The 26496-nt window shown below is 41.2% G+C and overlaps 1 protein-coding gene across 1 annotated transcript; it reads left to right on the top strand.

Annotated features, from left to right (window-relative positions):
* The first annotated feature begins 286 nt into the window (after positions 1-286).
* On the top strand, positions 287-24182 carry LOC124169083. The gene is made up of 6 exons (XM_046547558.1): positions 287-542; positions 966-1105; positions 7630-7752; positions 13707-13809; positions 16761-16886; positions 22042-24182. Exons 1-6 carry the CDS (start codon positions 422-424, stop codon positions 23202-23204), a joined length of 1776 nt encoding a protein of 591 aa, XP_046403514.1. The 5' UTR covers positions 287-421; the 3' UTR covers positions 23205-24182.
* Positions 24183-26496: the final 2314 nt, after the last annotated feature.

Raw genomic sequence — 26496 nt, 5'->3', positions numbered from 1 at the left:
TATAGCCATCCATATATAACGCTTTAAAATATACAGAATACAGTGATATGCATACCAAACGAATAATATTTAGCCCTTTTTCAGCATATAAACATGCCTCGACGCGTTAGATATCGTTGATAATATTTTAGTTATTTATAATCTTAGCATACTTGCACAATAGAAAAATTTATTAGCCTTCCCTGATTCAAGACCGGTAATCAAGTTTTTTTGCAAGCCCGCCCTTTCATATGAGATATCTGCGATATATCGCTACGTATTCTCACATCTCGACAATCGATCAACTCGATGTTGAGAAAATTAATGAAAATCAACCTTGGTCAACGTTATGGTGAACTGCGCAAGCAAGATGTGTTTCTGAAAATGAAAGTATACGGTCAAACCTAATTGACGCGTACGTGTACGTACGCTCTATTTCATCATGTCAATCTGTCGCAGATTAAAACGCGGTGAAAAAGTAAACTGGAGTCCTTTTTGTGACTGTGGTGGAAACATTGAACGTCATTCGGTTTTAGAGTGCTCCTGTGGCGAAGAACAAGAAGGTGCTTATTGAATATGCATCTCGATTTTTCTTCTGTGCATTTTACTTGTTTCTGTCTTCGGCTGTAGTGAAAAGTTCACGTTTTAATTGGAGCGATGTCAATTGCCTACGATTCCTATTGAAGGGAATGGGATATCGATGTTACTACATCAGCAGCTATTCTCTTTTGGTAGTTTGTACTGGCAACCTAGAAGCCTGATGTCTTTTTGTGCATTCGTTGATTTTCATTGTTCTATTTTAATAATGTGGTCGCTCGACTTTAATTATGACCTGTTCTATTTCTAGTTCTTCAAATCAGTTCCTACCAAGAGAACTTAATTAATTCGTCGGTTAATCATTTCATATTATTAGCGCGTATTCATTTCTGGTTTTCAACTGAGCAATTCATTTTTTGTGATAAAACTTTTATCGGCCACACCTTTAGGTTGGGTGGAATGGGCTTGGGACCCAGGTGATCCAGGTGCAGCTGTTACCAATCCACATGGCACTGCATTTATTGGACGTGGATTCGGCAGACCACCTTCCCTTGGTTCACCTATACTGCTAATGTCAGATAACCGACAAGTGAGTGCAAGTCATGTTGTTTTATTAAGTTTATTACGAATGAGTGAGGTAAAAGTGTAACGCTTGAGTTTCTTTAATTTCTTTAGCATATATTGGTTGCATATTTCTGATGAAAGAATATATTTTATAGATCATGAAACAGGGTCTGATAGGCGTTCATCTACGAAACCAATTTATGCAGAAATCTACAGAAAAAAACAACTTTTACTGAGCATTTATATGATGGAATCAGTTTCCTTCAGAAAAGAATATAGATTCTCATAACTATAACACAAGAACCAGCTAACTTCTCCATTTAAAAGCCATAGAACTGCAAAAAGGTTGAACAGTATAACACATACAGGGGTTGGTCAATACAATTAACTACCACCCGACTTAAAAAGTACGGTACTAAGAAAGTTCAAAAAAGTTGGAAATTGTATAGTTAACACATATTTTAGAGCATAAATGAGTGTGTGGAATGCCATTTTAATAATTGAGGGCATTTTATTCGTTCTTCTCCATGCATTTTTATGCTTCTTTAAATTTTATATTGGTATGTATAAAAAAAGTAAATTTGACAGATCTAATTGATGGTGTGAGGCGTGCCTCGGTGAAATCGCTTCCTTTTAAATAAAAAACACTGTCAATTTCACTTGTGACTTTAGTAGCTACCAGTTTCTGCGCTGTGCAACATTGTCAGGTTCAAATAAAGGGAGAGTACGGCCTTATATACATTGAGTCAGTAGGGGTAGCCAGGGTGGGGAAGCTAGGAAAGAGGGCGTCCTCAAAGGGGAGGGAAAGAGGTGGTCGTCAAGTCATACAAAGTTGCCTAGTGGGAGGTGCACAATGATGAAAATGGGGAGAAAATAATGCAATAAAATGAGAGGTGGGGGTTAAAGGTGGGCCTGGACCACCGTGGAGGGAAGGGGGGAGGGGTGGGAAGCTATGGAGGAGGATGCGGTTGTCCTGAGTCGACAATGTCCATTAGGGGAGGTACATTTATTGGACGGATAGTGACCGCAAGTGGTGGGAGATTAAGTAAAGGGGAATGGGATAGGAAAATAACTTCATTGAGTTAAATCCCTAGCTCATGATGTAAAATTTCCATGACTTTAGGGCGTCCAGCTTGCATCGCTTCCTTTCCACATGGAGGTGCCCCGGTGGAAAACCACTAACATGATTGAAAAATTGTTTAGCGAACCATGAAGAGGGATTGTTGTTCCTGAAACATGCTTTGTGTTCTTTTACTCTGGTTTGGAAGTTTCTTCCCATTTCTCCAATGTATATTTTATGGCATGTGTCACAAGTTAATTTCTGTGTTGCACCACTCTTTTGTAATGGGTCGTTCCTGTCTTTTGTGTGGCTGATTAAGCTCCTTAATGATTTTCTGGAATAGAAGGCTGGTTCAAATTTATCTCTGGGTAGAAATTTGGTTATATTATTGGAAATACTCCCCAAGAATAGAATTCTACGCTATTTTTTGTTACTCTTTCTTCTGCGGGGAGTGTTGAGAAAAGGTTTTTCATGGCTAGCTTGGGTCGTTTCCTTATGTATAGGCTATCAATGATATTCATGGGGTATCCATTGTTTGCAGCTATCTGTTTGATTATGTCCAGTTCTTTAGTTATGTTGGCCTCTGACATGGAGATGCTAAGCAGTCTGTGAATATAGTTGAATGGAAAGTAGCCATTTTTTGTGAATAGTGATGCCTGGATGAGGAGCGGATGACTTGATCTGTGTATGAATGCTCTCTAAAAATGGAAAATTCTAGTTTCTGATTAACTTTGGAAATGGTGATATCGAGGAAGTTGAATGCTCCATTAATTTCAATTTCCTTGGTGAAAGTTAAATATTTGTCAATACTCTTTAGAAAATTTGTGAACAACTCAAGTTGCCTCATTGTGCTGAACCAAATTCAAAAATTTCATCGACATATCTATGCCAGCAATTCACATACAGCAGAATCCCGATTGTCTGGCTGTGGTTGCGGATTACCCATGCATGATTTTCAATCTTGCTCAATTTTTTCCACCATCTTTTAAAAAAAAAACTGATGCGAAATCATCGGAATTACGGCATTAATGCTAGGATACTCCTGGATTTCTGTTAGAATCCCCTTTGTAAAACCGAAGCGATCACGTGCTAGCTGCATTCACGGGAGCACCGTGTTCCTGTTTTCCAAGCCTCGCAGTGCGCAACCCCACGCTGTGATCACGGATACACGTCCTGCAGCAGTTGCAACCCGGGCAACTTGTGCGAGACGCGACTTCGTGGCGTGGTGCCTGACAGTGTAGTTTCCGACGTTGAGCAGTGGTTTTGAAGCAAACCACTTTTCTGTATCTGTGATCACACAGCCGTTGATGTGTGGTTTTCGAAACCAGGGCTTACATGGAGCATTAATAATATGAGCAAAACCATGTTATCACCACTAAAAAGATCACGAACTGTCGAAGAAAGCTCTCATTGAGTCTGGGAAGCACTCTAAAATAACAGAATACCAGCATAAATAATAATACATTGTTTGTTTTACGTAAGTTATGACCATTACAAGATGTTTAAGAGAAAGTTTGGATTATCGGTGTTTTCCGTTTATTCGTGCCGTCCCTTCCCATCATTAGCCCATTGGGATAATCGGGAGTGTGCTGTATTTAACAATTTCACTATCATGGGTTTGCAAAGTTTTTCAAAATTGTCCCTGCAGAAGACTGCGAGAAGAGGGGACAAAGGAGATCCCACAGCAAGGCTGTCACATTGTTTATAAACTTTACCATTGAGTCGGAAATAATTCTGTTTCACACACACCTTTGTCAAAGAATGGACCCCACTTATTTCTGGGGAAGGCCTTGAGGGCGATTTCCACTAGGCTCACGGCTCCTTCAGCAGGGACACTGGTAAACAGATTGCACACATCGAAAGAGACGAGCGTGCATTTCCGTGGTAGAACTTTTGGGGATAGGAAGTAATGGATGGGGGCAAATACAGTAGACTCTTGTTATTACGAAGTTCATGGGACTAAAAAACTGGAGGTTCGTGATAACAAAGTTTGTATGAATGTTTCTTTAAGGGATCATCGAAAAAAATCAGTATATTACATACGCGATAAAATTACGTGCAAATATATAAAAACAAGAAAATTCGTTTCAGCTTCTCAATAGAAGAATGTGGCGTAACACAATTGAGGGTTTATATCTTCCCAAATACTGTAAGTCCTTGATATACGAACTGGATGCGTTCCGAGACCTTGTTCATAAGTTGATGGACCTACTGTCTGGCCGCCGAGAGTGGTCCGATGACAGGCGGAAGGGAAGGCTAGTTCGGGGTAGGGTGCAGGGTTGCCAGGTAAGAAAGCAAAATGCCTACAACACTGGTGTACGAAAGGGTTCCGTGAAGAAGAGAGCAGGAAGGGACGACGAGCGTGAGGGACTCAAAAGCAAGAATCGCTTGTTTTGGTGATTTGAAGAAAGGGCCTTTTTTTGGTGGTTCAAGCTTATTCCGGTGCTCCATATGCATGTGACTACGTAGTTTGACTAGGCGAGGATCAGTGGCGCCAACTCCATGGGGCCTGAGGTGGCCCGAGCCCCCCCAGGCCCATTCGTTATGGGTGTGAGGAAAAAATTTGTCAGGCATGTCGATTTTCCCCGGAGTGTCCAGATATCGAGATTCGAGTTATCAGGATTCTAATGTTGATCATATGACTCTTCTGAAATGCTTTAAAACTTAAAACTCACTACTTATGAAATTTCCCGGGGCAAGATCCCCGTTTTGAGCCCCACCAATATTTTTTGTAAGTCGGCATCCCTGGCAAGGATGTGAGATGCGTTTGGGGAACAGAGATTGGCTGCTTTTGTGCTGTCATCGGACAACTCTCGTCGGCAGGACTGTATGCAATGCATCGAGGAGTACAGTTATCCTGCGGAATGCAGCACTGCATCAAAATTGTGCGCTGACTCACGATTGTGGCGAACTGATCTAGCTGGGCGTGCAACGCAGCCAGAGCGGAAAAGAATCACTATCCACTGTAAGGAAAAATGAGCGAAATACTAAACAGTTCCTAACTTCGCACCAGATTCAATGATACTTTGTTCCAATTGTGCCTAAAGTGTGAGTTCCCCTAAGGCAAACCGCGTCGTGTGGCTGAATCGAAAGGTGCTAAGTTTGAAATTTGAAATATTTGAATGCTCATCTCTCTGAAAGTTTGTAAATCGAATGTGTGTTGGAAGAGGACTAACTGACCGTCCAATTTACGAGCAATAATGAGTGAGTAACCATGATTCCACCGGAAATAGCTTATTATATGATATTGCCTGCAAACGAAAGAACTATATGTATGATCTTAGGTTTTCCCGGCGTATCAGTTGCAGAAAAGTTTCCCGGGTTTTCCACCGGTTGATGTCGTCCATGTCTCCCGACGTTTTGATCCGCGACTTGCTGATCATCGTCAGGGGATCTTCCGAATGAGGATGATCAGCAAGTCGCGGATCGAAACGTCGGGAGACATGGACGACATCAACCGGTGGAAAACCTGAGAAACTTTTCTGCGAATGAACTATAATTGACGCTCTTGGGCACAGTACACAAGGAGAACTTAAACGTGGCGCAATTATTAAACCTTAGCATAGTGTATATCCACTTAAATGCAGTTGCTTATTCATGGAACTTCGTAATTAAGTTCATTTTGTAACCACCGGGACTGAGGTTCATAATTTTGTAATAGCTAGGGATGGTCGGATCGGATACCTCTGATCCAAATATCCGTGGATATTGCCCTTCATTGGATCCAAAGTCGCGGAAGACATCAGATCTGGATCCGAAATTTTGAATAATAGCTTCAGTGAATGCAACGCCCCATAACGGTGGAAAGAGTTTCGATTCCATCTTCAAATGTGCCATCGCATGCGATTCTTGTCCTACTTATGAACTGTTTTGTTTTGATGCTCTCACAGAGGTTACGTAGGAGAATTTCAGCTGTGGAAAATAAAAATAGCAAAATACAACTGGCACATAGTGTGACTCTTCCCAAGAGATTGAACAATCATCGGGGGAATCTCAGCATCAGGAATTTGAAAATGCATTTGGATCCGAAAATATCCGATCCAAAAGATCCGGCTCTGAAAATCATGGATCCGATCAAAATCCGGGTCCTAAAAAAATCCTGGATCTGTCCATCCCTAGTAATAATGTTTCTTTTATATTCGATTGGATAGGCCTTTTCATCGACATCAACAATTTGCTTTGTAATAACGAGAACTTCGTAATAACGTTGTTCGCATTAACGAAAGTCTCCTGTATATTAGAGACCACAGGCCGTATAGGGATGTTTAATTTATGGGTCTTGGGAAGACCAGAGAAACGAGGTATTGTGGGGTTCATTTGTGTAAGCTTGGTTTTGTCATTTGGCCAGAATACCACTGAACTGGAATTGATATTACTTCTGCACTCTTTTTGAAAAATCAGAGTTTGGTCACATATAAGTTTGATGATGTTGTTAGCTTGAAAAAAGTCCTCACACTTCTTGATGTAATCTACTCTCTCCCCAAAACCACCACTGCGTTCCCTTCGTCAGCGTTTAGCACAACAAGACAGTGTGTGTACCAAGGATTTAAGCCCTGACATGGCCAAAAGACCGGGATGAAAACATCTCTCGTTTTTAATTGAGGAAGCTGAATTACTAATGTGTTGTGCATTGAGGTGTTTGGCTCCGAGCTCTTCCTTATAAAGGGCTATTTCACAATCAACTATTAAATTTTGAAGATCACTGGATGCAATGGGAATGTAGGGAGAAAATTTCAGACCTTTTCCCAGGAGCTCAAGTCCTTTGATGGGAATGTGAAATTAGATAAATTCACCACTCTATTATTGAATGTGTGAGGAGGAGGTAATGGTTCTTGTGACACCGTAGGAGGGGCTGAGACTTTGGCACTTGCCTGTTTTCCGCTGAGTACTGTGAGTTTTTCCATGATGTGATCGTGATAAACTTCACTGCTACGTTGACATATGTGGTCGTGCAGGTTGATCCATTCCACCTATTATAATTCATGGGCCAACTCGATGTGAAGAATTGACAAGTAATGAGATGTGGCATCTCTCTTCATGTACCATTCATGGAGCTCTCTTCTGATCCAGGCTCCCATGTCCACGGCATATTTTGCAGCTGAAGATTGGTTTTTACTTTTTAGCTAAGCGAACTTAGGTACAAGTCTGCATGATAAACACTGCGCATTGAAACAGATGTTTAAACCTGCTACTCGGTAGTTGATAGATAATTTCCTGTGTAGGCTTGCCTTGTTTGTGGTACTAGCACACATAATAAAATTGATGGCTTGAGTTGTGACTTGGTGGATGTATATAAGGTCGTACTCTCCCTGTATTTGACCCTGACGATGTCCTACAGGGACGAAACTGTTTGATACTAAAATCGCATGTGAAATTGACAAATCAATGCATATGGATAATGAAATACATAATATTCTTTTTATTATTAAGATACTGTCTTGCCACTCATGCTTTCTCTATTATAGCAATTGTATTCTGCCGTTTTTCAGGTGATGTTTCATCCTAGCTACAGTTCTGGAACAGCAGCTGTGAGAGGTCAGCATCCGTTGGAGCCCGGTATGCATCATTATTGGGAAGTCAAAATACTGACATCCCTCTATGGAACTGATATGGTAAGTCTCAACATGGTTTTTCCCGGAAATAATTTAGTTTTTCTGTTGGCCACTTTGGTTTTTGTCATTGTCATCTGTTACCGATCCAATCGCCATGAGAGCTATTTTCACCGGTTGCTTTCTCCCAATTCTCGAGTACTGCTCCGTTATTTACTCCACTGCCAGTCCCTCCAACCTTAAAATTCTCGAACGCCCAGTTAATTTCTTTATTTCAGTTGTCCAACACCGTGTTCCTCACCTCCGTAATTCTTCTCGCTCTGAAGTAATGTCTGCCCTATCATTGGTCCCACTATCCTCCAGTTGGAATTTCTACTATATTTCCTTCATTTACAATGCCTTAAATGGCAAGTTCCGATCCTCAGATATGCTGCCTTTCTTTTCACTCCACATTCACACCCGCTCCTTCAATAATAACCACCTACTACACCAACCTAAATTCCGTCTTTCTCTCTCTCAGAGATCACTTTTTTACGGACTCCCTGCCTCTTTCAATGCCATTTCGAGTACTCACCCTTCCCTGGATCTTTCAATGCCCATCAGATCATTCAAGAGGCAGCTTCGAAAAGCCATCTACTGAATCCCTTTATTTTTCTTTTTTATATCCTTTTTATAGGAAGTTTTTTGTATAGTTTATGTTTGTGAAAGCTACAGATTTTATGTTTTCTGTTCAATGTAAAGGCCATTTTGGCTGTTTTTGAATAATTCAACAAATAAATAAGTTTTTTGAGCCCCAAAAAGCCATTTTCTAAGTGATTCCTTTCCCTTGAGTTACAACCTTGCTGTGGTGAAAAGGCTTGCGCATTCCTGTGACCTTTAGAGCTGCACAGGTGGGAGTGATTCTCTATTACTCCCAGTAGGGGCACCCATGCCAGTTATGTTGAAGGGTAGGAGTCAGCTGAAAGGTAATCTGTGCGATGGTGAGCACAGACACTCCAGCAGACAAGCTATCATTTTGCTGCATGCTATTGGTTTCTTGATTGGAATTGAACAATTTTGACCCTTCAGTCAAAGGCTCAAGGCCAACATTAGTGGATTTTACGAGCTCAAAGACTAAAATTATTAAGGCCATCCATAAATTGGGATCATGGTAGCCTAGTGGGTAGACTGCTTGGCTGCTGAACAAAGAGTTCAGGGTGCAAATCGTCAGCAAAGCCTGCGGATATCCCTAAACAAAAAAATCCTTGAAATGCGAGGTGGCCCAGTGAAAGGAACTAGCCCCCCTACCCTGAATGAGTGACAATCATATTCCTGTGGCTTATTCTGGGGTGATCTCTATCCTCACCTATCCAAACCAACCTTTGGGTTTAGTCACTGGGTGAGTGAGCCATTACCTCAATCGAAAGATCAATTTAAAAAAATATAGTTGTGCGAAAATCCACAGAGGAAAAATCATTCGCCTTGACCGGGATTCGAACCCGGATCCCTCAATTTCTGGCCGAGTGCTTTAGCCAGTTAAGCTACCGAGGCGTCATTCTCCCCTAAGGAAATTTGTGGACTATACCGGACAAGGTGGTATGGACTGTCGAGCATATTATGCGACTGGCAGTCCAAGTCACAGCCAGAGAGCAAAGCCCGAACTTTGAACACGAAGAGCTGTTTGCTCTAGACTTACAGTGGAACCTCGTTAAAGCGAGTACGGGCTATAGCGACACCCCCGCTATTACGAGAGATAGCTGATGCACCGTCAATTGACCCTATAATAAGCGTGTTAAAAAATTCGTTTTTACGAGACCCTTTCGGTGTTGGCTCTCGCCATAGCGAGGGTTTCACCGCCGGAAGACTTTCATCAAGACTCTTTAACCTCTGTAACCTCTAGTGATCTGTTAGAAATGAAGTTAATGGAGTGCTCAGTCTCAAATTCATGTGGTAAACTGTCGTTCGATAAATATAATGATTGACGAAACAATGCTTTGCATGATTTTTATTCAGTGCGGCGCTTATAAATTGTTTGAATAGTTAGTCGTTATTTGAGTAAGGAAATTTAGTGATGCAAAAAAACATCGCCTTTCGTCTGGATTTATGCTTACGTTTATCGGATAGATGTTTATCTGTCGCCGCACCACTCCTGTTCCTGTATATCTTTTTGCAACAGGTATATTGGCTATTATTTGTTCCACCTCCGGTAAAGCGACAATTCGCTATAGCGAGTGTTTATTAGTGCACCGTGGGATGTCGTTATATCGAGGTTGCACTGTATTTAAGTATACCAGGACTTCCACAAATTTCACAAGTCCACAAATTTCCACAGGGAAGGATGACGCCTCAGTAGCTTAACTGGCTAAAGCACTCCTGGACGGAAATCGAGGGATTCGGGTTCGAATCCCGGTCAAGGCAAATGATTTTTCCTCTGTGGATTTTTCGCACTTTTTGTGCATTGCGGATGACTCCGTAAAAGTTATCACCGCGGCTAAGCATGGTATACTTAAATAAAATATTGTTATCAACACGTAATACGCATGGCAATTATAACACAGTCACCTCTCAGAGGTTGGTATTGTTTAGTGAGACTAGACTTCACCCCAAACTGAGCCACTTGCATGTGAGTATCAACCAACTCCTTTCCGCTGCATTACAAGGACTTAGCAGTGCTCACCGTTCATCTGAGTGGCCTCATCCAATTAGAATCTTGGTGATATCCATCGTCTCTGTTAGAAGTGTCTGTCCAGGCTATCTCAACTGATTCTCGAACAAGTCTGGGATAATATCTTCCCCCTTTCACTATAATCCTGACTTTGTCAAATTTCACGTTATGGCCCGGGATCCAGGCATGCTGTAATATGGCCAACAGCTGGAGTTGTATATTCTTTGTGGCCCTTTGCTCTTCTTGCAATCTGTACATTAAATGAATAGCAAGTCTCGCCAATACAGTAAACTCTTGATTTTACGAAGCAGGATTTTACGAAGTTTTCGATTATACGAAGTGATAGTGCGGTCCCGGTGAAAAGCCTATGCTAAATACATGGCGCTATTCGATTATACGAAGTTTCGATTATACGAAATTTTTTGAATTTACGAACCTCGGCTCGGTCCCTAGGAGCAAATGGCATTCGTTTATACGAACTACGGCGAAAAAATTGTCAACAAAACTAGTTACGCCGGCGTAAGTAGCTAAAAAATCAGCGCTTCCAACTGTGGTCCATCAAAAGTTCGAAATCGTAAATGATAATGCAACTTTGGAGAGAAATGGGTCGCCAAAAACCTCACTGTGGGAATTTAGGGGGAGTAGGAGTTCAGTTAAAATATCGCGGCTGACATTATGCCCCTATTTACGTGCCTGTTCGTAAACATAGCATCGACAATAATTCGTAGTTAAACATGTCAGGAAGGTCGCGCGGAGTATTTCGTACACCCCTAATTAACCCTTTGCACTGCTGTGAACGTACTTCGAAGACTACTTGACTACTTTTCGCCGAAGCACTTCGAAGGGTCCCTAATCCGGGACCCTTTTCTCGACGAGCTCACCCTCGCTGGCCCCTGAAACTGGGCTATTTTTTAATGCATTACCTGACGCAACCCTGGGTTTCAAAGGGCAAAGGTGCCACGGGGGGAAAAAGAGTAAAGTGCGTGTTACTGTGGGGCTGTGCGTCAACCAAACGGGCACGGACAAAATAAGCCTGTTGTCATTGGGAAATTTGAAAGGCCACGGTGCTTAAAACATGTAAAATTGGAAGCCCTCCCCGTTTTTTACCATGCAAATAAAAACAGCTGGATGACCCGAGAAATTTTCCAGCAAACGGTTATACGTCTACAAAGAAAAATTGCTGGAGAGAAGAGCAAAATTGTTTTAATAATGGATAATGCCACCGTTCATAAATACGTGGAAGATCTAAAATTGGCTAATGTTCGAGTGTTCTTTTTTTTTCCCCGAACTCGACTAGCAAGTCCCAGCCCTTGGACCAAGGCATTATCCAGGATTTTAAAGTCCTATACCGGAATAAGCTTGAGCGGTATTACTTGCGATGGATCTGTATATATACATTCATCTATTTTGCTCATGTGCGTTTGGATATCGATTTAGATATTTTTATTCATGATTATCATTCTTTCAAATCTATTTGCTACTTTTATAAATGGGAACAGAAATTAATAACATCCCGAAATGGACGTTGATACATGCAATCCGCGCCATAATATCTTTCCGTGTATATATCGGCCTTTGTGAATGAACAACTTAAATATCTTAAGTACTGGGCTCTATTTACCGCCAATTTATATTTCAGGCTTCTCGTAATGAAGACGCACTTCCAAGTCTAACCATGAACTTTCTTCTCACGCGCTTCCCCGTTCTCCCATGCTGGGGTTCTGTCTTTCCAAAGCCGTCCCTTCCCTCCTGCCGCCTTTGGCTGATCTTGCTGACACCCACCTTAAGCATCCCAAACCCCTCCTTCCCCAGCATTTCCCATTCACTCCCTCCCTAAGGAGACTGAGCTTGTGTGCGTCGCAAAAAAATACGGCCCCCAAAAGTAGACTGAGGCAGAGCTGAAGGCCATTTCCCCACCCTTCTTTGTCCTGCCCCCTCCACCAGTCCTTGTGCTGACCACACTTCTTCCCTCAGGCAATCCCCATCCCACTCTTATTCACCCCACCCACTGGGAACGTTCCCCGATTGTGGAGAAGGGCATGGTTCATCTTTACCTGCAACGGGGGGAAGTTATTAACCGGAGAGAGGCGGAAGAAGTATCTTCCACTATCGGGAAAATGGTGCCGCGCTTATAATTGTCTCTCTTCTTCTCAGCTGACTTTTCAATTGAAATTAATTTCTTTGCTCTTTCCACACTATATTTATATACGATTATGGCGCGACTATTTTTTAGTGCTAAAACTAAGAAAATCTTTTCTCTATGTCAATGATCCTTTGCCTAACTTTCAATACGGCGGAGAAAGGAACACGAAAACTAAATGAGGTGACGGTACAGGTTTTTGCGTGTTATTTTTTGGGAATTCACGCTAGCGAACCAATACTTAACCACGTTGAGAAATGATAAAACGTCTCTTGTAGGAAAACAATCAATGTGGATAATAACGTTTCTATCTGTATTTCTCCGATACTGTAAGACGTTTCTCCTGTCGTTTTCCGGTTGGAACCTTGCTCCTGTCGGCATAAAAGGAGAGAAACATACTATATGAACAGGTCACCTCAAACCCGGTAAGAAGAATACAGTCCTGATGAAGAATTAAGTCTTTTATGGCAACGTCTGCGAAGATGATGGAACACAGTAGTCGGACGGAGACCTCAAACAGAACTTACTTCAAATATTCGCCAGGAGATAATCACATCCTACGTTATTTATGATCGTAATTGAATCTCAGTGAAAATAGAGCACATTCTGCTGAAAATACGAAGTAACTCGAAATATTAACTTACGAAGGTTATTTTGGAAACGGGCTAAGACCCTTGTTTTTCTTTTTTTCTCGTCACTGAGCGATAGAGGGCGACATAAATGGCGGTTAGGCCGGCTGCCGCTAAAATTCCGTGGGTGTCAGAAACAAATATCTATCTTTTCCATACTTAATAGTAGCTATTGGCTCCTAACCACAAATTTATTACTGTTAATTCTTATAATAAACATTGCAATTCATTATTTGATTACGTTTTCTAAACTGGTCGGGAATTTCTTTAGCGATCGTTGATGTTGAAGTATGAACAAGAAATGGGAATTTTATGGTGGTATAATTATTTAACGATTTTTCACATCATAAATCGATAGAAAAAAGCCTTTTCTATGAATTATACCGAGAATAACCACCGAAAACATTTAAATAAGACCACTAAAGACAAAAAACGGCGGAAGAAACAAAAGCGAACATTTTTTTCGTGACTTATGAAAAAGGTTTGAATTTACGAAACTCGATTTTACGAAGTGCCAATTTTCCGGTCCCACTGACTTCGTAAAATCAAGAGTTTACTGTATATGTTTTTATTTATGATTCATTATATTCTTTTTTTCTTGCAGATGGTTGGCGTGGGAACCGCTGCAGTCGATTTGCACAAGGACAGGTTCAAATACGTCAGCCTTCTCGGGGAGGACAATGAATCTTGGGGGTACTCCTATAATGGTTTGTAATTATTTTTGTCATTGATTTAAAGTCAAAGCTAATTATGGAAATATCAAGGACTTGTATTGACTTGGACTTCTTTTTCTAGGCAAATTGCAAAGTCTAATTGCCTTTATGTTGACCCCTATTGTATGCCTATAATTGTAAAAACAAGTAGATGCAATGTTTCTTATACAAGTAAATACATTGTGTTCTCAGTAGTCATCAATTATAATTTAGTGGTGTATCGAAGTGCCTTTACAGTTTTATGAAGTCTAACTTCCCTTGAAATATTATGATTTCTTAAGTAGCCAGGATTATAAAGATTTTTAAATTTTTGGGAGTGAGAACCTTTTTCTGTTTTGGTATTTTTCATGCCTCTTATGTTTTTGTTTGATTATGTAAGTTTAAAAATAAACTATTATCTGAATCATCCAAATATCCATCCATTCTTTAATATTTAAAGAGAAAAATTAATACGTCTCCGGAATAATGAATACAGTAGAATCCTGATTTAAGGTTTTTCAGGGGGGACAAAATTTAAAACACTAAATGCGGAAAAACACTAAATAAGGACCTGCCATTTTTTTCAGGTTTTAGGGTCTGTAATGATTGGAATGGCTTTTTATGAATAAAAAATATTATTTTAAGTAACTGAAAGGTGCTGCATGCAGAAAAAATTCATTGATTAAGTGTTCTCCGCCCAATGAAGGTTGGATAATCCTTTTCAGGAATCAGCTAAAAAAATGGGTAGTAAAAATAAGTAATGAGAGGATGACAATTGTTTTAATGAAATATTTTAAGAAAATTATATAATGCATCAACTTTAAGGATTCCCACACGGAATATTATTATGTAATTTTTTTTTCTCTTCTTATCTTGACCTTGTTTCATACATGTTATAATATTTCCTGGAGTTTAGGTCAAAACCAGGAAAACTAAACTAAACTAACCTAAACTCCAGGAAATATATTAATATTATTATGCACATTAGTGATTCCAATTTTATGCATATTTCAATGGTCTCGATGAGCTTTTAAACATTTTTCTGTAAAAGTGACAGGTAGGTGATTATAGCATTTCTAATATAATAAGAAAAGGTGTAAGTAGGTACTCGAAAAATCGTCATTGCATCAATAAAGATGAGAGAAATAAAGGGACAGCAGAAGATCGCTAATTCCGAAATCTAAACTACCGAATGTCTAGTAAAAGGGAGGTTTTCTGGGATTTTGCCAACTTAACGTTTTCTGTTGCCTCAGCGAAACGTGGGATTAATGAGCCTTCAAAAAGCCTCCTGTGCGCACATTTCGGATTTCGAGGTCATCCAAAAAAAGGAGATCTTATTTCTAGTATGCGTACAAGTCGATGGTGATTCAACTCGGTGATGACACCCAGACTCGTTTCCATATATCCGCGGCCTCATGCAGGTCGAATGGAGCCGGGAGAAGTTGCTTGCGCGGCGCGCTGTTCACCCTGACTCCGACTCACCTTGTTTCTCGGCAGCTTTTAATGAAATTTGGTTGGACCTTGAATAACGATTAGCTAAACTCTGTTAAGTGAAAAGGTTTAATCTTTAACAGAACTGGATTACATCTGAAAAATTGTCAGTGCCTCTGGAGTTTGGCAATTTCGTCAGGGTTATTATGTCGAAGTCAACCACCAAGGGATACCTGCCGGACTTTCGCATTTTTCCGCGCTCATCTATTTTACCGTGAGTATGCAGTGATTTTTTTTTCAGCATGAGCGATTTATTTAGAGTCATGGACCGTGATAGTTCGTCAAAACTCCGATTGTCATTCCCTTTTGACATAAATTAGCACCAGATAATTATCTTTCGATCGACAGCGATATCAACCATGCCGGCATGCCGGTAAATGGGCTCCGGGGATATCTAAATTACGATGTAAAATAATGTTGCGCCGTAGGGAAGGAATGCTCTCACTCACGATCATGACAGGGGAAACACTTCCTCGGTTCTTTCGCTGTTCCTCCGTAGAAACTGACCTTGGCTTGGATTATAGGAAGAATCTTCTAGTGAACTGCGCAAATGATATTGGGCCTCCTCTTTTGAAAAGAGAAAGTAGCCGACTGGAAAAATATTGGGCTAACAATGGACTGCTCGTAGGAAATAGAGTTGAAAGGGGCCTAAGCCATCAATTGAAAACATTACGAGAAAACCATTATTGTAGCGGCCCTCGGAGGATAACTCGTGTCATCGGTCGTCACGTATCATCGAAGTCAAGTTCAAGAAGTGAAGGATAAGGTAGTTTGAGGTTATTAATTGATGACTTTGCTCCATTAGATCGGATCTGATACAAAAAGTGCCTGGTGTTTGGATCAGAAGGGGAGTAAAACATTACGAGAAGATAAACCACCCAGCTTGCGAGTTGAAGGTCCCAGCGCTGCGTTCGCGGAAGAAAGCAGTTGAAGAAGCGTTTCCCGGTAGATTATATCGACTCTTGGTAAAATTTCATGAGACTCTTCTTGTTGATGAGAAGATATTCGAAGATTTGGATATTCATTTGGATGAACCGTCATGAAAAAACGTTAAATCGGGCAAAAAAAATCTTGTGCGGGAAAAATTTTTACGACCTTAAATGCGGAAAAACGCAAAATGCGGAAACACTAAATACGGATAATTTTTACATCGCCCTAATAGGGAATGAATCGGGACCCAAAAAAATAAACGCTTAATGCGGAAAAACGTTAAATGCGAAGACGTTAAATCCGGATCCGACTGTATTTTTTTTTAAACCTGGAAGTATCAGAGAATTTTCACCCTGATATTGCATCCTTTGAAAATTTCAGCTCTGCAATGGTTTTCTGTCTCATTTCCCATTTATCGGTTACAAGTGATGGATTTGTTTTTAGTCATAGGACTGCATGGTCCCTGAATAGCATATTGCTAGCTTTTCTCTTAGCTAATGGTAACTTGGCTCTGTTTTTATAAGTTTTATTTTTATTTTCCCCAGGCAATTTGCAGCATGGTGGCAAGAAGACTTATAATGGATACCCATTTGGATTGGGCAGTATAATTGGAGTACACGTGGATCTCTGGCACGGCAAATTGGAATTTTTTCTCAACAGAAAGCCATTAGGTAATTTTTCTCTCCCACCATTAGTAGTCCCACTATTCTTATAATCTGGTGCGAAGGCTTCTGCGGTGCGCTGCTAATCTAGGCTGCATTTTCCGGGTTTCACCGCGTCGTTGTTGCGTTGGGGACAACAGTTTCTCCTGCATTCCAGCAGGCGTCTTCAGGTCAAAGTGCTTATGCCGTGTTTTGGCTGCTGTTATAAAGGCATAAGCACTTCGAACTGAAGATGCCAGCTGGAATGCAGGAGAAACTGTTGTCTCCAACACAACCACGACGCAGTGAAACCCAGAAAATGCAGCCCACATTCTTATAATCTGTTCACTTTGTGTTTGCCAGTGAGCTTTTGATGATAGCCACAGACACTCTCGGAGGGCTTCGCTGATAGTACTGAGGGAGAGGATAGGAGCAAACTCAACGCTGCCAAATATACATTGTCGCACTAGTTTGTCAGTGAAAACACATGAGTCATATGTGGCCACAGATATTTTTGCTGACACAATGTACCTATTTATTTTGAAGGTATTGAGGAATATCCCCTCACAGAAGACAATTACATTGTCAGCTACCACATTGAATGTGGCACGGGTAGTGAAAGGCATACAAAGGGAACACATGAGGTTTGGCAACACGGCTCCACCAGCGAATTCACGATGTTAACACGATGGAGGTCCGAAGGCGACTGAATTTTTGAAGTGCTAGGCCACGCCTGCTGTCAGCTGATTAGCCGGCGCATCGAGAAACTTTCCCTCCCCTCACCTCCTCTTACTTAAGACACACCAGCTCACCCACAATGAAAAAATTAACCGAGTCTAAATGTTTTGAATTTATCACAAGTTTTGGAGAGTCCGACTGTCAATTTTTTATTATTATGTTGGTACAGATGCCCCTGATGTATGATAAAATTTTCAGGTGTATTCATTGTTTACTTAGTCTTTGGCAGCCACTAAGGTTAAATGTGTTTGTATGAGCTCAGTGATTTTCGGCTCTCACTTCATTGATTGGTCGAGAATTATTGACCAAAAATAATACTGTAAGGATGCCCCAGCCTCCATATTTGCCATAAATGGCATTGTGTGACTTTTTCCTATTTCGAAAAATGAAGAGAACCTTAAACCTTGTGTTGCCAGCCAATTTTGCCTAGTACATGGAAGATAGCCAGAGCTTTTTTGGTGAATTTGTAGGCTTGAAAATGTTGATAAAGCCTAGTATGCATTTTCTGCAGCTTTTTTTTCATGTTCTCTTAATACTTAATGGTATGTTTAACCCTTGAATACGTTTATTTGTGTGCCGTTTTTCTTGTGATGGGGTAATATACATCTACATCTATATAATACCCCGCAAGCCGCCTAAAAGGCGTGTGGCAGGGGGTGTTAGGACATCAGCCGTTTACAGCTTAAAAAAAAATTAAGTACTCTAACGAGGTTGGTACTAGCGTTTGTTAAAGTCCTTTATGGTTCGGGGGAAAAACGAATTCCCATATCTATCCGTTCGGCAAAACATCTCTCTTAATTTATCGCTTCTATCGGACCTGGAAATATAGTGTGGCTCTAATATTATGTTCTCTGTGTCGCTCTTAAAGATATCCATTCTCAATTGTTCAAGCAATCTAAGCCTAGCGCGCAGCCTCCGAGTCTCCAATGGCTCCCAGCGTAATTCGCTTAACATCTGGGTAACGCTGTCTGTACGCCCGTAGCAGTTTTTGACGAAACGCGCAGCCTTCCTTTGTATTTTATTCAGTTCGCAGATTAAGTCTTTCTGCACCGGATCCCATACGCTCGCTGCATATTCAAGGTGCGGTCGGACGAGAGCGAAATAGCACCTTTCTTTCATTTCTCATCCGAAAATGTTCCCACAATACACTTGACGAATCCTAATTTCTTCAGGGCTATGCCGCAAATATTCTTTATATGTGTTCCCCACGTGAGGTTCGAGGTTATCGTTACTCCCAGGTATTTCACTTCGTCTGTTGCCTTTAGGTTAATACCATCCACTGCATAAACATGGTTAGAATTGGACGAATTCTGCAAGAAATGTAACGCCATGCATTTGCTCAGATTAAGTTCGAGTCCCCACTCTTGGCTCCACAAATGAACGTTGTTTAGGTCAGATGATAGAATTTCATAGTCAGAGTGATCACTAATTTCGCGATAGATGACAGCGTCGTCAGCAAATAAGCATATTTTACTGCTAATGCGGGGGCAGAGATCATTAATGTATATAATGAACAACAGGGGGCCGATTACGCTTCCTTTTGGAACACCTGATGTAACTTTTACAACATCAGAGCTAATTCCGTCAAGAACTACTTTTTGCATGTCATTTCCAGTATCTGCACATTATTTAGTCCTCAAAAGCCTCACATACTTGTTTATTTGTAATCGGTACAAGATTAGCAATAAATAGAGCCGGAATGGAAGCAGGCGTGACTGGGACACGTACGAGGTCCACACACCTAACTATGTAACATATTTCTGTCTGCATCACTTATAGCCGTGCAGCAAATTTTGTATGATACTTGTCTGCTCGTAGCGTAGAACTTGATTCGACAACTCTTGCATGAAGCACAACTAAAACTTTGGCAATTCACGAACTACGCTTATCTTGCAATTTTAATCTTATTTAAACTTCATAAAAGAATTTTGGAATACTCAAAAGAATCGTTTACGCTATAATTTTGTTTTTTTTTGTCATTAGCATGGTAGCACTGTACAAAGATAATTATTAGAACCTTGTATCTAAATTCATTAAGCTAAAATACAATGAAAAAATTTAGCATTGCGTCCAAGGAGGTTGTAAATATAGTGGAGGGGGCACATCTGGTTCTGAGCGTTGAGCGCAGTGTGGCAGGAAAGGAAGGTGCTTGGGTAGGAAAGCCCACTTTGACCAAAACAGTGATAATCCCACAAGGGTCAATTCTAATTATTTGGTGAAATATTCGGTCATGATGATTGTTACGTCAAAATAAACTATCGCAAACGAACACAGCAAACTTTTTTTTTGTCAGAACGGGTAGGCTTCGTGAAAATATACCTCGAAAATCTTTTCACAATGAAAAATTATTGTCAATCACCATGCTTCTGCTTTGCAACTAGCTTCTAGCCGAAAATAACATTTTACAAGTGTAAAATATCCATTCCCCTGCACTTCAACTGGTAATTAATAAGATTACAGCCAACGGAAATCTTACGATAGCGGACCGGTCGCAATAATAATACGAAAGTATGTTCAAGACGATATATTATCACCACGATATGACTATATAGACAGTTTAATGTTCATGGTAGTATGGCGAACGATCGGAAAACTCCGACAACAATCAAGAATAATTATTTCATTTTCATTTTATAAATCAGAGGCGATATAAGGAATGGAATATTGATTATAGACGTGCACTGTTTCAGACTAACAAGGGGAGACCACGTACCTTGCTCCGCCTTTTTCAATGCCGTATTTTTTATGGCCTTCGGAATGGTGAACACATCCCTGAACTAGTAGTGTTTCCGTTGAATGGGCCTTAGTTTGGCTGTAATTAATTAATTTTCATGCAGTACTTTTCACAAGCCGTGTATAATTTCTAAATATCGCACTGCTAAGCAGATAGGTCAGGTGGGGAAGTGGTAGCATATGTGACTCCCGTCCAGGGTTCGGGGCTCCGTGCTGGCTATATATTTTGTTGTCTTCATTGTAATCATACGGCGTCAAGTTTTTCATTAATTTTAATTGCAGCAAGTATAGACATGAGACAATTTTTTATCATTATAGTGGCGTCTAGGTTTTTAAGTTGTGTCATGACCCGTCTGTTAGCTGCGCGATATTTAGAAATTATATACGGCTTGTGAGAAGTACCGCATGAAAATTAATTAATTCCAGCCAAACTAAGGCCCATTCAACGGTACCACTACTAGTTCAGAGATGTGTTCACCATTCCGAAGGCCATAAAAAATACGGCATTGAAAAAGGCGGAGCAAGGGTCGTGGTCTCCCCTTGTAAGTCCGAAAATGGTCAAAATAAGATGGCGAAATACTAACCATGCTTTAAACTGTAATACAGCACCTCCAGTGTATTTACAACCTTCTTGGCTTTGACGTGTAAACAGTATTCAGCATGGTTATGTTACTTTTTTGGTTACCTCGACAAGCGGCCTGCTTTCTTGCATCCTTCACAGGGGGTGGGGGGGCATCATGTTCCACCATTAATTATAAATGTGCTCCCTAGTGACAAAAAGTTCACTAAACAGCAAACATTCAAACGCAAGTCCAAATTTATTGTCTGTAAAAAATTTTACAAAATGTTGAAAACTTGAGGAAAAAAAATCTTAAATGTGGGCCAGCAGAGTGGGCCGATTGCCCAACAGCGAAACAACATTTAACACGCCCTCTGAAGGGTTAAGCATGACAGGTGCTAAATAAAAAACAGTTAAAAAACCTATGTGAAGCACAAAAAATAAAAGGCAAGAGTGTAAAAAATAAAAGCCAGTCAATAGATTGGCCGTTGGTACTCTTTGCACGTACCCACTGGGCTGATACATTGGTCTGCTGGCACTAAAAGGGTTGAAAGCCCGTTCTATGCTCTCTTTTGTCGACGGAAGGCAGAGGTTCGCACCTGTCCTAATGCTGGGACCCAACTCAGCGGGATGCTGTCCCATGTAGAAGGCTAGGAGTGGATAATTTTTATGAATTTCATTCCCAACGATAAAATCTACAATATTCTTTCCCATTTAAGTCGGGAAATCCACTGCATGTACTCACAGCCGGGCCTCTGCACAGCTAATTTATGAAAAATTCACTGCCTCCGGGGAATTTATAGTGGTTATTATCATTGCTCACTAACTGATGTTGGTGAAGAAAAACTGGCTTGTTATGATTTTTCTATTGTCTTCTTACTGCTAGTTTGATGCAGCCTATCCTCAATAATGACGGAACTGAAATTAATGCCGTATACTTCACGTAGTGAAATAATCCCCATGATGGGTAGAGGTTAGATATGGTGGTTGGCTCGCATTATAACATGTGTGTGAATATGGTGTCTTCCATTGAGAGAAATTTACAAATGCTGAAAGTTTCAATTAATTATGCATGAATTTTTCTTCTCTGTTTGGCTCGACACCCTGTTTGAGGGTAAGAATGCAATGTTTTAATCGCCCGTTGCTCATCTGCAGGAATAGCATTCAGCAATCTTCACGGCAAAACCCTTTACCCGATGGCTTCGTCCACCGCCGCCAAGAGCGGCATGCGCCTCATCCATGCGTCCTCCCATCCTCACTCCCTCCTACTGTCGTGCACTCGGGCTCTTGGCATCGCGTCCGAAGCTGCCCTCTACGAAAACCACCCCAGCAGACCCAGCAAAAGGCACTGCGTGGACGTTGGTGGCACTGACGTTGTGTGGGGGTCGGGTGCACCAAAGGGGGGGGGGCCTGCCGCCAGAGACGAGGTGCCCGGCACCAAGAGGGGGGGAGGGGCCGCAACGACGGAAGTCTTGTCGTGCCGCAGTCTCTCCAAAGTGCTCGACGGTAGTTCTTGCGCCGCAGTCCCCCCCATCGGCTCACCCAAGGGCACCTTCTGCATCTCGAACAACCTGGGCGACGGAGCCCTGGCCAAAGGACTGTTGTATTCCAAGAATTGTGATAGAATGCCGTGCACCCACCTGCTGGGTGGCGGCTCAAACTCTGAGAGCAGTCATTTAGTTTGTAGAAATTGTGGATATTCAGAGTCCGTGGTCGGGGATAAAAAGACTGTGATGCCGTCGGGTAAATCGCACCAGTCTGCTCATTGGTTACGAGCCTCTCCAAATGTTGAGCAGTGTTCCGCAAAGGAGACCCACGCGCATCATAACGCAGACACGAGCTCTCCCTCCTCCGTCGATGTTGCCGATGCGAGTCTTCCCAAGTCAAAAGGTGGCAGCTCCTCCGCAGAGGTCGTCAGGTCAAGAGAGGAACCCCTCAACCTGCTGTCCTGGCTGCAGCAGCAGGAGGAGAAGGTGGAGCCAGCACCCAAGCTGGACATAATGGTGTGCACTCGGAAGAGGAAACAGCGGCCCGGTTGCAATTTTGTGGAGTGTATCTGGTCAATTCCAGGCCTCAGGGCCAAAGTGGAATGCTCGTTCTGGTGGTTGCTCGGAACGAGGAAGGGGAAGGGTGTTTTGGTCGCGAGCGGAGATCCGAGCCCTGCTTATCCGTCGTTGATCATTGTGGACGAGGACGAAGAGTGGGCCAGGAGGGGGGAGATTGTCGGGAGCAGTCAGGTGCACCACCCAGCACCGGGAGACAGCTCCAGCCGACGGTGTCATGAGAGACTCTGCCTGTTGTGCCATCCAGTGATCTGAATTCCGCTTGCACATGTCCCCGTAGACTTTTGTGGATTAGTGCTGTGTTTTGCATTTGGTCGTCTGACTTAATTACCTTCTGTTTCTTTTGCTGCCCGGTCGGCAGTGGACTGAAATGAACACGACGTGCTTTGAATGAGTTGAGAGTGAGCGTGCTTGTTGAAGTGTAATTGATCTTTGTGCCAAGTTACCGATTAATTTAAAAATGTCACCACGGAAGTGGTGTTGTCGAGGGGATAAATATTACAAGTTGTAAAAATATCACTAAACGGTCATGATTTTTCCGTGTATGTAATATTGTGTTAAAAGAGCCTGTAAGCCACTTAGGGCATCTACCAATGCCATTTTGTCCTGCCTCTTGGTAATACATATTTACCGTCAACTGCCCCACCATCTCCTTCATCCGTCATATCCTCAATCATTATTTATTTTAGAAATTAGACTGAGCTTCAAGTTGATTATTTTAGAATCAAGTGACTAAGGTACATAATAAGGATACATTTAGCTTGACTCCTTTACAAGCCGTTGAAACACAAACCTGTTGTTCCCTGTACAAAACTCCTTCAAATTCTGCTTGAGCATATATCTCTGGAAGTGATTTAATGACTTGTCTTCCTTGACGTTGTTTGTAAAAGACTCAAGTGATGGTTGTAAATGACTTGAGGTCTCATTTTTTACTCTTCTGTAGCCAAAACTGTGTGTGTATATATTGTTGTAAACTTAAATTTTGTACAGGTTCCTTTTTTTTGCTAATGCAGGAGGGAGTAAAAACTGAAAGGAAGCAGTAATTCATTATTGATTTTCATTTTAGTGTTTTGTCAATGATTTTGAGAAACCTCATGTCTTAAGTGTTATGAAGTACATAATGAGGCTGAAATGCATTGTACACATATTTCTCTATGTCCTTCCGTGAGATATTTAATTCAGTTATTTTGCTTTTTATGAATAAAATCATCTCCTTTATACATCTTTTCAAAATGAGGAATATTTTACTGCTCCTTAGCCTTTTTTGTGGAATGCATGCGTCAGGGGAAGTGTAGAAGATAAGTTTTAAGCTGGTCACTAGTTTTTCATAATTTGAATCCCGAATTCACCACATTACGAGGGATAAGTGTATAAAACATGGCACAATTAGCGAAATTTGATGACGAAGTTTGCAAGAGGTATAGCATGTATTTATTGGCTGGTAAGAAGACTTACATCATTGGCCGGCTTATAGACAAATATGGTAATGCTTCATTGCATAAAAAAAAGCAAATGATCAGGAATCGATTTGCCAGTCAACTAAAAGTTTGTCGGCAGGGATGGCCATTGGTATTTTTGCAAGCGTTAACTAGCTACAATTTCAACTTCTATCTTCTATACATGTTAAAGAGGATGTCTGATTGTCTGTCTGATATGTATGTATTTCCATACGGCTGCATGGATAGCGACCAAAGTTAGCGCATACGTAGGTGCATCTCATGCTCCCAAAGCTCATAGTGCTACTTCTGGTTGTGTCCAACGCGTCCTTTGCTTTGTTTTCTCATTACCATTTGTCATGTCATGTCATGTGGACATGAAATGACCATGTGTCTTGGACATCCTTCTGGGTGGGCATACCTCTTCACTCGCTCAAAGGGAAAACTTGACTCAAAAGATTCTACTGTTCTTAACTGTTAATCCTCTTGGTACAAACCTTTTTGCTGGAGTATGCATTCACTTGATATTTTTGGTCTATGTACGTACGTACACACACGAAGATCATTGTTATGGAGCGGGGTATCAGCTAGTCCTTTGCAGAGTACATACATAGAAATCGTTTTTTCCATTGTTTGCTGTTATGAATGAATACCATTATCATGCCTGTTTTGTTCCTTTGCCTAAAAATCCTGCCATGTAACCTCGAATTCCCAGTTCTCTGGATACTACACTTCCCAAGCAATGCCGGTTGGCCTGCTGCTATACTATAAAACCCACTTCTGATCGCTGAGTGACTGATTCATACAAGTGTTTGGGGTGAACAAGATGAGATATGATGAATAGTCACAGAATCAACCCCCATGTAAAATTGTCTGAAACCTTAGGAAAAATTGTCGGAACACTTAATTTCCTATCTACACATTGCAGTGCTGCCGACTGCTTCTATGTCTTCTACTTTTTGTGGGTCAAAAAATCGATGGTAATGAGGAATTTAAATATTGTGGAGAAGATTGTTAAAGACACTAAGTCATTGTGGGAGCCATCAATTCACCCCTTGTAACAGTCAGAAAGCCTCAAATCCAAGAAGTGTTTGTTATTCGTATGATTCAATTTAAGTTGGTAAAATATCACCGAACTGTAAGGAAGGCAGACAAAAATTGCAGAAAGATGCAGATTGACCTGGAAAGGCCACAGTCAAGGGAGTCCTTTTCATAATATTAATAATAATTCTTTATTGATTCCAGGGCATGTTTTCAACATGTATAGAACAAGTCAAGTAGGTACACAAAACAAAACATAGACAATGAAAGTAAAAATTACCATATATGTCTGAATAGAGTCCCCCCTTTTTTCCAAAAATGCCCAAGGTAAAAGTAAAGGGGGGGAGTATATTCAAATGCATTTTTTTAACTTTTCCCGAAACTGAAGCCTCAAAATTAGGGAGGGGGGGACTGTATTCGGAGAAATACGGTAGATATTCAGATGTAATGACATAAACTAATCAATTGAATAGCAAGAATTGCTTACCAGTGAAGTTGTTTCTTAAAGATGCATTGAAAAATCTCACACCAGCATAAATATACTCCCTTGTGCTGAAATGAAGAGTACGTAAAGCTCGTCATGAACTTGGGAAGCCAAATCTCGCAATGACGAGTGCAGCTCGTCATCAGATTTTCATGGTTTTAGTGCTATTTAGGAGAACAATATATGTAAAGTAGATCTAAGGTTTCCGTGGTATTTCTCCATGTGAGTCTTGGCTTTCGGGCTTTCCTCCGCATTGAGTTATCCATAGGTGATGACAATTTCTCCTGCCATCCTGATGGCGTCTTCGGGTCAGAAGTAGCGATGCATAAATTTGGCCGTCCCTTAAGTATAGGTACTTTGGGGATCGGAGGTCGGTTCTGATTGGTTGGTTCTCAGGTGGGCTCTGATTGGTCATTGATTTTGAAGACCCTTTTCCATGTGTTGCACCTTCGGCTTGTCAACATAAATAAAACATCGTAGATTTAAAATTGACTGTATTTGTTTATTATATCGTTGTTACAGCTGTTTTGTAATCGTTCGTACATTCGTGGAGTAGGCTGCGTACACCATCGCTCTGTTGTGACTG

The sequence above is a fragment of the Ischnura elegans genome, chromosome 12 (assembly GCF_921293095.1).
Source record: "Ischnura elegans chromosome 12, ioIscEleg1.1, whole genome shotgun sequence".
Taxonomy (NCBI): Eukaryota; Metazoa; Arthropoda; class Insecta; order Odonata; family Coenagrionidae; genus Ischnura; species Ischnura elegans.
This window is presented reverse-complemented; position numbering and strand designations above follow the sequence as displayed.

Coding starts and splice junctions, on each gene's coding strand:
- LOC124169083 (XM_046547558.1), top strand. CDS start 422: ATGTCAATCTGTCGCAGATTAAAACGCGGTGAAAAAGTAAACTGGAGT. Junction 7,753..13,706: donor CCCTCTATGGAACTGATATG/GTAAGTCTCAAC, acceptor TTTTTCTTGCAG/ATGGTTGGCGTGGGAACCGC. Junction 13,810..16,760: donor TTGGGGGTACTCCTATAATG/GTTTGTAATTAT, acceptor TATTTTCCCCAG/GCAATTTGCAGCATGGTGGC.